Source organism: Talpa europaea (assembly GCF_964194135.1).
Source record: "Talpa europaea genome assembly, chromosome: 8".
NCBI lineage: Eukaryota > Metazoa > Chordata > Mammalia > Eulipotyphla > Talpidae > Talpa > Talpa europaea.
Window position 1 is genome coordinate 4,614,589 of NC_140075.1, and position 14,505 is coordinate 4,629,093.

The 14,505-nt window shown below is 33.1% G+C and overlaps 1 protein-coding gene across 1 annotated transcript in view; it reads left to right on the forward strand.

Moving 5' to 3' along the window:
- Positions 1-14,505, forward strand: part of LOC311176170 (vacuolar protein sorting-associated protein 54-like) — a gene marked incomplete at both ends in the record, with an annotated part of 92,474 nt that overhangs the window by 56,259 nt on the left and 21,710 nt on the right. Inside the window, 7 exon segments of the mRNA XM_084241478.1 lie at positions 1,609-1,664; positions 3,781-3,877; positions 6,287-6,627; positions 10,051-10,180; positions 11,058-11,239; positions 11,834-11,933; positions 11,936-11,948. Of these exon segments, the coding sequence (XP_084097604.1) occupies positions 1,609-1,664; positions 3,781-3,877; positions 6,287-6,627; positions 10,051-10,180; positions 11,058-11,239; positions 11,834-11,933; positions 11,936-11,948 (919 nt within the window).

Sequence of the window (14,505 nt, forward strand, 5' to 3'; positions counted from 1 at the left end):
TCTTAGTTTTTTATTGTTATCACACTGTGAGTATGATTTTGAGTTGTACATGTATTTTAGCTGAATCACGAGATAGCATGAACATATATAAGCCTTGAAAAACAATTTTACTGGTTATATAATATTCTACCATTATGTTGGTTAATCCTTTTTAACCTTTTCTCTATATTGGCTATTTAGTTTTCAATTCGGTACTATAAGGAACACTGACAGACATCTTTGGTGTAAACTTTGGTTTCCTTAGTTTTTCATATTTAAGACTATTTTCTTATAATTGAGTCTAAGAAGTGGAATTCTCAGAGAGTGGAAAGTATTTTTAAATTGTTTGGAATGGAGCAGAATTGCTTTCTAGAAAGTTTTTACCAATTTATACTCTCATCAGCAGTAGATAAATATTTATTTGCTCTTACCTAATCTCTAATAAATTATAAATTAAAACTTAATTTATAAATTATAATTTATTTAATTTATAAATTAAAATTTCATTTATAAATTAAATGATCTTTGATTCTTTTACTCAGAGAAATCTCATTCACTGAACATCAGTTCTATATTTGAAAAAATAATTTTTAATGTATTGATTATACTTCATTGGTAATGATCATTAAATTGACACACATAGTTAGGATTTTAATGTTTTATTTAAGTAAGCTGAAAAAGATTATAGTCACCCCATTTTACCTTTTTCCGTCACTGCCTAAAACACTGTAAAATTTTGAAAATTGTTGACAATAGGTACTAACACAAAATATACATTGTGACTTATGTTTACATAAGCTTTCTAAATGGAACACAAGAATGTTCATGACAGCACTATTTCTAATAGAACTGGAAACAACCCATCATCAACAGAAAAAAAATAAATAGAATGGTGAATGAATAAATTTGTTTGGAGCAATGTGGATAACATCACATATATAGAGAAGAGTCAAAGGAATCAGACACAAAGGAATATACACAATCTCATTCTATGTATGTAAACTTTAGACACAAGGAAAATTAATCTAAAGTGTCAGAAATTAGGAGAGTGGCTTCTGTTGGAAAGAAGTAATGACTAGAAGGAGAGCAAGAGAGGAGCTTATAGGCAATTTCCAATTTCATTATCTGAATTCTGTTTACAGAGATAAATTTCTTATCAAATTTTTTGAGTTTAACATAATTTATACAATTTTCTGTGTATGTATGTCATATTTTTAAGTAAGTTTAAACTGCTATGTTTTAATTTCTAGACTTCTGAAGTATAAGGCTTTGTTGTTGTTTTTTAACTTTAAACTGTTCGTGTATTGCAAGGAAATATAACCTTTAAAATGAGTTTTTTGGGGGATTTTAATATGGAACTTCTACCTTAGTCCTATGTATTAAAGTTTTGTGATTTTGGTGTATAATTTTGAAGAACTATATAATAGGACATTTTAGTATAGTTCAAGCATACTCTGTAATAATTTAATAGGGTAAGGGTAATGCTACAATTATTTAAACACATTTAGCTATATATGAGTCAAAACTTCTGGTAAAATGATTATCAACATCATTGAGGTCCTTTTTATAATGAACATGTAACACTTAGAATTTGGAAGACATTAATCAAATTTTTTTTTTAATTTCCAGTGTGTAATTAACAAAATTTCACAAATAGAAGACATAGACACTGATGCTGTTGTGAAGTAAGTATAAATACTAGGTTAGAAACAATCAGCCAAGGAAAAGATTACCCATCATACTGATAGTGAGGGGGATTTAAAGAATTATTGACTAAGGTACAGGTAGTGTATAGAAAAACTTCAGTACCTTTAAGGAACAAGGGAAAAGAGAAGTTAATAAAACTCAGGAGAAAAATATGTAGTAATTGGAAAAAAATCTATGCCGTTCTCTGGAGGAAGACAATATTTCTGAGCAACCCTTCAGGAAGGGAGATGGAGCTATCAGTAAAAGTACCTTTCCTATTTCCAGGCTTTTGTAAGGGCTCATGGTTCTCCAAGCTCTCCAGAGCAGAGAGTAGATGGAGAGGAATAATAATGTAGACATTAAGGGAGAATTGAAGATAATTCATAAAAGAGAAAGTGTGTCAAATATAAATTATTTACTTATCTAATTAGAACACCGCTTAAAATTGGCTTTAAGAAATTTTAGTATAATTTTGAATTATCCAATCTGTAAATTTTTATCTTCACTCTTGAAATTCTTATTTTATTTTGAGAATAGTGATAAATAATTTGTAACTATGAATTACTCATGCACATGTATCTAAACATTATTGACCTAAGATGAATTGCAAGAACAATTGAATTTATTAAGGCCAAAATCATAGAATGTGAATTATGGAGTTTTAATTTCTACACTTTTACCTAATGAAAACTCAATTTGAACTGTTGAAACAACTCTAAACATGGCAGAATTCACTAGTAATTGAAACAATTATTGAGACTCTATTAAAAGCCCTATGACCAGGGGCCTCTCCGGTGGTGCAGTGGTTGAGTGCTGGGTTGTGAAGCTGCCCACAGCCTCTACAGTGCCAGTTCAATCCCTGGCCACCAGGCGAGGGACCCACATGGCGTGCAGACCTCTCCTGCTGCCTGCTGCTCCCCTCAGCGGTATACTTCGTCAGTCTGCCTTCTCTGCTCTCCCCTGTGGCTCTGGTGAATTCTCTCACACTCCCGTGCTTCTGAGTGTACCCAGTGCTCGTATAAATAAATAAATGTGATTTATATGAAATAAATAAATTCGTATAAATAAAACTCACATTCTATGAGTTTGGCCTTAATAAATAAATAAATAAATAGATAGATAAATAAATAAATAAATAAATGATTCTTAAAAAAAAAAAAAAGCCCTATGGCCATAGAGAATCAATTGCTTTTTATTTTCTTCTTCCCCAGGGAATTTTCTCAACTTGAACAGGAAACTTTCTATATTTCAAGTATCTTGAAAATAAACTCCTGACCTCAGCAACATTCATTCAAAATTTAGAGTAATAGTCATTGTGGTACTATAAAATATCTTTATGGAATTCTGTTTTACATTAATTTTTACCTTAAAATTGTTAATGTTAGCTATACAAATATTGCCTATACTAGTATGTATTAAGGTAATATAATGTATCTCTACACTTATGTATATACCAATATATGTATTTGTATAAAAATATGTGAATAGACTTAAATGTTTATATGCTAGTATAATAAATACTAATATAATATTGGCTAATGCCTATATGTCACTTTCTTATGCACTATAAATCATTCTGATACTTTCCCCTTATTAAGAGGAGAAAATTAGAGCATGGAGGGATTAAGTAACTTGCCCAGAGTTAAATAGCTAGTGACCTAAGGCAGTATGTCCCAAGAGCCCATGCTCTTAACCATCATGCTATATTAACTTTCATATGTGGAAAAGTACTTTTTTAGTTTATAGTTAGAAAAGTAGGTTATTATTAAGTTCGTTGGGGAAGATATTATTTAAAAATTTTTATTGTGGAATATATATTTTCCGCCTTTAACAAAAGTTGGTTTATTTGTCTATGAGCTTACTCTCAGTAGTCATTTAGCATTCACATGGAATTACTATATGATAGTCAGTATACTTGACTGGATTAGCATTAGACATATTTAAACAATATGTTTGGTAGTTGACTAATTCAATTCTATGGTTTTAGTTAGATATCTAATGAAATTGAAGTTTATTCTCCTGTTACTAGAGAGTAGTTAGCATGGTTTTCTCCAGTTTGTAGGTATTGTGTGACCCAAACACAGTCATTGTTTTTGTTTGAATTATTTTTTCTAGACTTGCAGATCAGATGAGAATGTTGAATTTTCCTCAGTGGTTTGAACTACTAAAGGATATATTCTCTAAATTTACAATTTTTCTACAGAGAGTTAAGGTAAGCTTATGTGATTATTTGTCCATAATATCCCTAAGTTATCAGTTTTCTAGATATATAACATACGTATATAATCAAAATAGAATAAAGTAATTTCTTTGTTTTTATAATTTTTCTAAAGAAACTTTGTTATAATTAAAATTTAAAGTGCTTAGAGTATCTTGGTAATTTTTATAGTTTTTAATGTTTCGCTTTATCTTACAAAGAAATACTATGCTTATTTGGCTTTTCCTGTTATATAATAATATTTTCACTTATGACATTGCAATGCATGACTTTATCTAGATTATCTGGAGTTACAATATTGTGAAACACTCAATAATCCCTTCCAATACTTATTCTAGAAATTTAATGTTGCTATAAATACATTTTTGAATTTATAGTGCATATTCAAATTGCCCTACTCATGTGCTTTATTGCAGTTTTCTTTTTTCATTTTATTGAAGTACCATTAGTTTACATCCTTGTTAGGGTTTTGACAGTATAGGATTTCTCCCTCAGGTGTAGTCACCATAGCATTTCTACCACCAATCACCAATAATCTTCACCATAGTCTGTTGTGCTCTCCCTCCTCCCCTCTTCTCATTCCTTCTACTCCCTCTGGATGCCTCAGCTTCATGGTCAGCTTTCACGGGTTGGTTTTAGTATTTGAATTTGTCTTACCCTTTGTTTGGTTTCTTTGTATCCCACTTATAAGTGATACCATCCTGTGTTTCTCTTTTTCTTTCTGCCTTAACTCACTTAACATAACCTCTTCTAGCTCTATCCATGTTGCTGCAAATTACATGAGTTTTTTTTTTTGTTTGTTTGTTTTTTTGATCATTGAGTTGTATTCCATTGTGTATATATACCACATTTTCTCCATCTGTTCATCTGGTTTTGGTTATTTTCATATCTTGGCTGTTGTTAGTAGTGCTACAGCGAACATAGGGGTGCAGTTTCCTTTTGAATTAGTGTTTTTATATTCTTTGGGTAGATTCCTAGGAATGGAATTGCTGGGTTGTATGGCAGATCCACTTTTAGTCTTTTGAATAACATCCACACGGCTTTCTCTAGGGGCTGGACCAGTCTATATTCCCAGGAATAGTAGAAGAGGGTTCCTTCTTCTCCACACCCTTGCCAGCGTTTGTTGTTGCTGGTCTTTTTGATAGGGGCCATTCTCACAAGAATGAAGTGGTATCTGATTGCATTTTTAAATTTGCATTTCCCTGATAATGTGAACATTTTTCATGTGCCTTTTGGCTATCTATATGTCTTCTTTGGAGAAGTGACTATTTAACTCTTTGGCCCAATTTTTGATGGTTTTTATTTGTTGAGGTGTATGAACTCTTTGTAGATCTTTGATATTCATCCCTTGTCAGATGTATGGTGTGCAAATATTTTCTCCCATTCAGTAAGGTGTCTCTTTGTTTTAGTTACAGTCTCTATTGCTATGCAGAAGCTTTTTAGCTTGATGTTGTCCCAGTTGCTTATATTCTCTTTTATTTTCCTTGCTTTTGGGGAAGAATCTGTAAAGATATCTCTGAAGCTTGTATCATGAAGTTTTTTGCCTGTCTTCTATGTATTTTATGGTCATATATTATGTCCAGGTCTTTTATCCATTTTGATTGATTTGATTTTTGTGTATGATGTAAAATAGTATTGTTTCATTCTTTTACATGCAGCAGTATTTGAATACCTGCTGTGTGCTAACCACTACTCAAGGCATTATTAGGATTATAGTATCTCATGGAGGTAACATTCTAGTGAAAAAGAGACTTAGAATTAAAAAATTTAACATAGTGATACGAATGGGTAAAGCCATGGAGTTCTGGGAGAATAGTCAGGGAGGGCCTCCTTGTGGAAGTGACATTCGTACAAGAAACTGAATGATAAGAAGGAAATGTGTATGCAAACATCAATGTGAAGAAGATTCCAGGTAATGATACAGGAAAAGTGGAATGTTAGAAGACTAGAAAGAAAACCAGAATGTCTGGAGAGTAGTTTGTGAGTGAGACATAGGCACAAGGTGAAATATGTATTGGGCTAGGTAGGTAGGCATGGTAAGGAGTATGAATTTTTTTTTCCTTTTAAGTAGGCACAACAATGAATATGATTGTCTGACAAGCAAGGTAGTGTTATGTTTAGTGTAACCTTTTAAAGAAGTTATGCAGTGTATTTAAGGGCGCTTTTTATTTACAAATTCAATGACTACATAGAACTTTATTCCTAAACTTTAGGGGACTTATTTCTCTTGAGTACTTTTTTACAGGTGACCTTTACAGTATAGTAAAAGATCAGTACCAATTTTGATAAGCATGACTGTCACTCATTTATAAGATGTTAAGAGTACATACACAGATTCGCTTTTGGGAACTTTAGATAAAAGATATTTTAAACCTTTTTAAAATGTGTCCTGTTTTCTTGTAGGCAACGTTAAATACTATTCACAGTGTTGTTCTCTCAGTTCTTGACAAAAACGAAAGGACTAAAGAATTGGAGGAGATTTCTCAACAGAAGAATGCTACAAAAGATAATTCACTGGACACAGAGGTGGCTTATTTAATCCATGAAGGCATGTTTATAAGTGATGCATTCATTGAGGGTGAATTAGCATCTACAGCAGTTGACACTACCTCTCAAAGAAATGTATCTCCAAATAGTGAACCCTGCAGTAGTGATTCCGTATCTGAACCAGAATGTACTACTGATTCTTCATCCAGCAAAGAGCAGACATCATGTTCTGCTACTCCAGGAGGTGTGGATATTATGTGAGTATTATGGCTGCTGCCAATGTAAGGATATTTTGAGTCATTCTATGTAAACTATATGCAGATATGGACACAAAAAAGTAATTTTCTAGGCAGAAAATGGAAAAAGAAAAGTAATGAAAAGAATTAAGTTTTGTCATTAATTTTTTTTTTATTTTAAAAATGTTGTAAAAGTCACATAACAAAATTTCCCATCTTCACTGTTTCTGAGTACACAGCTCAAGTAGTAAGTATATACACATTGTTTTACAACCTATCTCCAGAATGTTTACCTTGCAAAACAAACTATTGAATATACCCCAATAAGCAACATTTCCCAATTTCCTCCTCCACCTATCCCCAGGTAAATCACCCTTCTTTCTGTCTTTATGAATTTGACTACTATAGATATTTCACCTAAGTGGAATCATATAGTTAATTGTTCTTATGTAACTGGCTTATTTAACTTAGCATAATTTTCTCAATTCATCCATGTTGTAGTATGTATTGGAATTTCCTTCCTTTTAAAGACTTTTGTGTGTATATACCACATGTTGTTTACCCATTCATCTTTTGGCTATTGTGAATAGAGCTACAGTGAACAGTTATGCGAATGTCTTTGAGCTCCCATTTTCAAATCTTTTGTCTATTTATACTCACAGGTAGAACTGCTTGATCATGTTTTGGAGGGTTTTTTTTTTTTTCTATTAACATGAAAGAGATCCATTTAAACTTTAAAAAGAAGAAATATTTTGGGGCCTCCCCGGTGGCGCAGCGGTTGAGCGCTGGGTTGCGAAGCTGCCCGCGGCCTCTGCGGCGCTGGTTCGATCCCCGGCTGCTCCCCGGCCACCGGAGGAGGGTCCCAAATGGTGCGCAGACCTCTCCTGCCGCCCGCTGCTCCCCTCAGCAGTGTACTTCGGTCCTTCTGCCTGCTCTGCTCCCCGCTCTGGCTCTGGTGAATTCTCCCACCCTCCCGTGCTTCTGACTGTACCCAGTGCATGTATAAACAAAAAACAAACAAATAAATAAATAAAAGCATGCCTCTATAAAAAAAAATTTAAAAAGTAAAATTGCAAGTAATTAAATAAATTATTGTTAAAACCACCAAACTCCCCACCAAACTTCCCAACTTTTTTGATTGGCACTCTATACCTTTTTTAAAGATTTATTTTTATTTATTTATGCATACAAGAACTGGTATGTAGGCCACATGTGCAGGAGACAGGGAATGAGAGGATTCACCAGAGTCAGAATGGGGAGCAGAACAGGCAGACCTACAAAGATACACTGCTGAAGGGAGCAGTGGGAGAGACAGGAGAGGCCCCCTGAGCCGTGTGTGTCAGCTCCCTGGCCAGGGATCGAACTCAAGCTGCTGTGGCTGGAGGGCTGGAGATAGCCTGACTGATAACGCAGAGACCCCTGCATCACCAGATGGCCTCTCTGTCCTTTTTTTTTTAATATTTTGCATCATTCTTCCTTTTTGTACAATGTATGCTCACTCTGTACTTTTTTTTTAAAGATTTATTTATTTGTTTATACAAGATCTGGGGTATAGACCAGATGTGGGGGAGGGTGAGAGGATTCACCAAAGACAGAGCAGGGAACAAAACAGGCAGACTGACAAAATATACTGCTGAGGGGAGCAGCGGGTGAGACAGGAGAGATCTGTTTTGCCATGTGGGACCCTCTCCGGCTGGCCTGAATCGAACCCGCGCTGCACAGGCTGCGGACAGCTTCACAGTGCGGCGCACAACCGTTACCTGTGCCACCAGGGAGACCCTCACTCTGTACTTTTTAAAAGGCTTTTCTTATTTGATGTTTTTATCTTTGTGAATTGGTAGCACATTGCCAAGAATTTCAAATTATTAATCTTATTGTTAAATGCTGTCAATTTTTAGAAATCCTTCAGAAAATAAAATTTTATTTCAATTTTATTTAAATTAGAGCTTTGAAATTTAAGCAAACAGGCAGCTCTACTGCCCACCTGTGCCTATGCAGGCATCTCTTTTAACAAACATGCTCCTTTCAGAGCAACTCTTTCTGCTCACTCATGTCTACAAGTGTCCTTTTTCTTTCCTTTTCTTATATAAGAAATAAGGGACCAGGAAAAAGACTAATCATAATAAAGTAAAATCAAAATCAACAAGCAACTATAAACCAAAGACACACTGAGGGGCGTGCGAGGGAGTAAGATAAAAACAAGGGGGAGGGGTGGGAATTGTATGGGGACTATAACCAAGATGAAAATGCATACATTGTACAAAAAATGAAAAATGATTTAAAAATATATAAAATTAAAAAAATAATATAAATTAAAAATAAATAAAATCTTGAAAAAAAAGAAATTTAAACAGTTTTGTAGGAGGTGGTATGAAATAGCTCTGGACTCGAACAAATGTTGGAGTAGAGGAAGCTTCGAGGTTAGCAATAGAATAATCTAGCATTGTAGTCCTAGCCTCATAATCTTGCCACCTTGGGTAGATCACTTGAACTTTTAAAGATTCAGTTTCCTTGTATATAAATAGATATGTATGTATCTGTCTTAGAGAGTGAAAATCGAGCAAGATATTTCTGATGGTATTTTTAAAATATTAATTCCTCTTATTTAAAGCATTATTAAATGTGTTTAGTGATATTGTACTTCTGAAGAACAATGTGTAACCTTTCTCTAATATTTAACCCAGGAGAAATAGTTTCCCTCTAATTCTCATACATACAGATTCTTTGTAATGTCTTTGAAAGTTATTTGAATTCAACTAAAAGGGAGAAAAGTAATGCTAATACATTTAATGTGGCTCCTGGTAACAGTAAGCTGAATTCTAAACTTGGAACCAGCAGTCTTTATAAATGATTCAGGGGGGATATGTTTAAAACAAAATGTCTTATATTTGCTTCTCAGAACTGGAAAATGACTTTTTTTTTTGAAAATTACTTCTTATAACCACTGTTCTACTGTAAATTCCTTGAGGGCAGCAACCTATTGTATCCTTTCCTGTGTATAGCACTTAAACATAGTAAATGCTTAGGAAATAATTAGTTCAGTTGAATTGCACATTAATAATTATTTATAATTACAAATTAAAAAAGGACCTCCTTGCCATAGAGTAATATTCCTTTCTTCTTCCTCCTGCTGTTGCATAACCTACAGCTACCTCCTTGTACCAAAATTAGAAGTTTTGCTTAGTTTTTACAGAATATTCAGTTGGAGTGTGAACTATTAAGAACACTACAGCAGAGAGAGAAAATTATCTTATGTAAGATTAGGGTAAAATATTGTTTGAACTTCTTTAAGTGATTCTTTACAACAAAACCTAAATGTTTGATATATTACAGAATTTTTCTGCAAATGTGAATTTTATAGCTTTTTGTATTTTATTGATGTTACCTATGGAGAATAATGTGTTCAAAACTATCCCTGACTTAACCTCTTTTTATCACTTTCAGGGCCAGTGAAGACATGAAATTAACTGACTTAGAGCTAGGAAAACTGGCAAATAATATCCAGGAGTTATTGTATAGTGCCTCAGATATATGCCATGATCGAGCTGTTAAATTTCTCATGTCAAGAGCAAAGTTAGCTATTTTGATACAATTTTATACATAATATAATTATTTTGAAGATCTGAAATTACATCCTTGCATGCCCCTGTGTTCCCCATAATGCATATTTTATTCTTAACAATTAGGTTAATTGTACTGGTGTGATTGAAATTTAAAATAACTCAAATAAAAGTAACAGGAAAACTAATCTTCTTTACAAATGAATGATTAAATGATTTATTTTGAAACGTAATGCCTTAATATTTAATTTGAAATGAATACTGTTTTATACGTATATATATGTAAATGTGTGTATAACTAGTCAAACAATGTATTAATAAAATTAATGGAACTCAAATATTGTGAAAATTGTATAGTATGACCTGGACTTATTTATTTTTATAATTTTTTAAAATTACTTTTTCTTTTTAAGACTTATTTATGAATACAAAAACTGGGGTATAGGCCAGAGGTGCAGGGGGTGCGAGGATTCATTTGAGACAGAGTGAGGAGCAGAACAGGTGGAAACAGAGGTTTGCTGCGCCATGTGGGTTAGCTCCCTGGCCAGAGATCGAACTCATGCCATACTAGCTGGAGATAGCTTAATAGTGCTGAGACTTAACCCCTTGTACTACCAGAGAGGCCCATGGACTTGGATTTACTTGAGCTAAAACATTATAGAGTGGTTAGAATAAAATCTAGACAATCTTATGCTTTTTATGTTTAAATTCTTAGACTGAATTATTGAGCAATTTCATTTTAAATGAATTTTTAAAATGAATTAAGATGATCATATGACACATTATAAAATAATATAATATTTACATTTCCTAAGCTAAGTTGGTTTTATAAAATATCTATATTTGCTATTAACTCTCTGTCATGATTTTTGTCTCATCTTTAAAATTCAGGATGGTTTTCTTGAGAAGCTAAATTCTACAGAATTCATAACACTTTCTAGAGTAATGGAAACATTCATTTCAGACACTGAACAAATCTGTGGAAGAAAAAGCATGTCATTACTTGGAGCACTTCAGAGTCAAGCTAACAAATTTGTAAATAGGTTTCATGAAGAGAGAAAAACCAAACTCAGGTATCATTATCATCTCCATTCCATTTTTCAAATTTGTTTTCCTTTTCTTTATAAAATATAATTATATTTAAAAGAAGAAAACTTAATTCACTAGCCAAAACCGTTGACATTTTTTTTTCTTTTAATTGGGCAGATTGTGGAATTAAAATCACATTTCTTAGCTTTTGAAATGGGACAAAAATGTTTATTTTCATGAAAGTGCTTTCCAAGAAGACACTCAATAGATTGGTTTTTCCTTTCCCACCCAAAGTAAATTCTGTTTCACCACTTTTCTTGGTTAGGCTGGGAGATATTAAAAGGGAAAGCTTTTATGAAAGCATTTGTACTGTTTATGAATGTTTTTAGTTTATTACGGTGTTAATCACTGATAAGTCATGGGTACTAATAATAATGGCCATTAACTATTTGAAAACTCAGTGCCTTTTATTGCATTGACTCTCTACTTGATTTAACCAAGATACATGTAGTCTTTGTGGTTACTAAAAAAAACAACTAAAGTCTTATGTGCTCACTCAGCTTTTCCTTTTCTGCCAAGGAAGATGGTGTTGAGGTATTATTAAAAGTTTACCCTCCTTTCTTTATACTTCTCAATAGCCTCCTCTTAGACAACGAGCACTGGAAGCAAGCTGATGTTCCTGCAGAATTCCAGGATCTTGTTGACTCCATATCAGATGGAAAGATTGCTTTACCTGAAAAAAAAAATCGGGAGGTATGTGTATTTTTTTTAAACAAAATTTCCTCCAATGTTTTAAAATTGTTATTACTGTAATATTTCTTTTCCTTTTTGTCCTATTATTGAGGTAACATTGTTTTACCTCATTATTTTTGTATTAGTAGTATAGGATTTCCCTTCACCAGGTGTTGCCAGGCATTATTACCACACCACACCCACTACCAAGATACCTGTACTCCACCATCATAGTCCATCATGCTCCCTCTTCACTTTGCTGTGGTCTCCCCTCCTCCATCTTCTCACTCCCCCAATAATCTTAGTTCTGTAGTCACCTTCCTAGGGTTAGTTCTTAGTTTTACTTTAATCCTATTTTTGGTTTTTCTGTATCCCATATAGAAGTGACAAATATATTTGGTATGTGTCTGTCCCCTTTGACTTATTTCCCTTAGCCTAGTCCCTTCCAGCTCCATCCATGTTTCTGCAAATGGCAAGAGTTCATCTTTTTTGATAGCTGAGTAGTATTCCACTATATATATATATATATATATATATATATATATATATATATATATATATATATATATACACCACATCTTCCTGATCCACTTATCTGTATTTGGGCACTTAGTTTGTTTCCATAGCTTGGCTATTTTGTAAATTGTACTGCAGTGCACATGGGAGTTCATGTTTCCATTTGAATTAGTGTTTATATATTCTTCAAAGAAGATATACAGACAGGCACATGACAAAATGTTTATCATCACTTATTATCAGGGAAAAACATATCAAAACTACAATGAGATATCACCTCACGTGTGAGAGTCTGGCCCATATCAAAAAGACCAAAAACAAGTGCTGGTGAGGAATTAGAGAAAAAGAAACCTTCTTGTTAGGAATGTAGTTTGGTCCAGCCCTTGTGGAAAACAATATAGAGGTTTCTCAAAGGATTAAAAATGGATCTGCTGTATGACCCAGCAATTGCACTCCTCTGTCTCTAAGGGAATAATTTAGATATGTTCTTAACCACTGTAACATATTGTTTAGACACATGTATCCATTCATTGAGCACTAGTAAGCTTGTACTGTGTGTCTGATATTGAGATAGAGATAGTTATAATTCTACTTTGAAAGAGCAAAGTCCATTGGAAAAAAATATACATTAGCAATCACAAGTATTGTAGTAGTGGTATGGTAGAGAAAACCAAAATATAAAGTAACATTAAAAAAGAAAACTATGAAGGAAACTAAGAAGTAAGGGATAGAGAGGTAGGACGAAATGCAGAGGAACATAGAAATAAAAAAAAAATTAACGGAGAGAATTGTCATTTAGTATCACATACTGGTTGGGTTCCATCTGAAAGAAATGCAATGTTTAAGGTATTTTTTGTGTACTAATTAGAGTGGAATTGTCATGCAATAATGTAAACTTATGTAGAACTCATCCTGTAATACTATATATTTGAAATTATGAAGTTCTTGAATGTTTTTGATGCAGGTACCTGCATTTTCAAATTTTGTGTATATGTTGAAAGTTTAATATTTTTACATAGAAATATTTTTAAATTATATACTTCATATTTGTAGAAAATGTAATTGTACTGTTAGAGAAAGACTAAGTGATGAACACTAGAGTTTGCCATATAGGAGATCATTTGTAATCTTGGTAATTCAGTGGCATGATAGAGTCAGACTAGTTCAGTGATAAGTAACTCAAAAGGTGAGGAAGAGTTAACCTACCTTTAACAAATGTGATGTGAAGAAGTGCGTGATGAAGTGGCAGCTCAATATTTAAGAGAAATTAGATCACTTAATTCACTAAGGGAGTAAGAGGAGAGTTTTAAGGTAGGAGAAGTTGAATTATTTTTATGCTTACTATAACTAGAAAGATTAATTAGAATAAGAGTGAGAAAATGATTGTGGAGCAAGGCTCTGGAATTGAATCCAGAGTTAAACAGAGAGACTGTCTCTTCTACCACTATAACAAGAGAGAAGGGTGTAAGAACAGATATAAAATAGATAATTCATGTCAGACAGAGAGAGGAACTGAAGTAAATGAATTTCTGTTGTCTAGTGACCATTTTTGGTAGATAACAATGTAGATTGGTAGTCAGTTTTTTTCGTTGATTGTGTGATATTACCAAAAAAAAAACATTCAAATAGCAAAAGCTGAAAGAAAAATAAATCACTCTAATCATTCTAAATCACAAGTTAAAAATTATAAGACATCACTTATCTACTCTTTCAAGCTATATTTGGAGGTGCTATGCCAGATGACTAAGACATGTTTTCTCTCCCTGCATAGATCATAGTCTTGCAATATACTGTTGGTAGACGTAACAGTTTTTAATTAAAATTATGAAGTGGTTGAATTTAACCATGTATTTTTCCCTCTAAGTGAACTGTTTATTTTCATTTCCTTTCGGGAGGATAATGACAATAGGAGGTTTCTCTTACAAACCCTATTTCTGCCCTGATTTTTTTTCTTCTCAGGGAGAAGAAAATACATGTATTAGAAGTTCATGTTTTAACATTTGGTAGTTCTTACTAAGTTAAAGGTCTTCGTTTATTATTCATTCATCCACCATTTATTGAG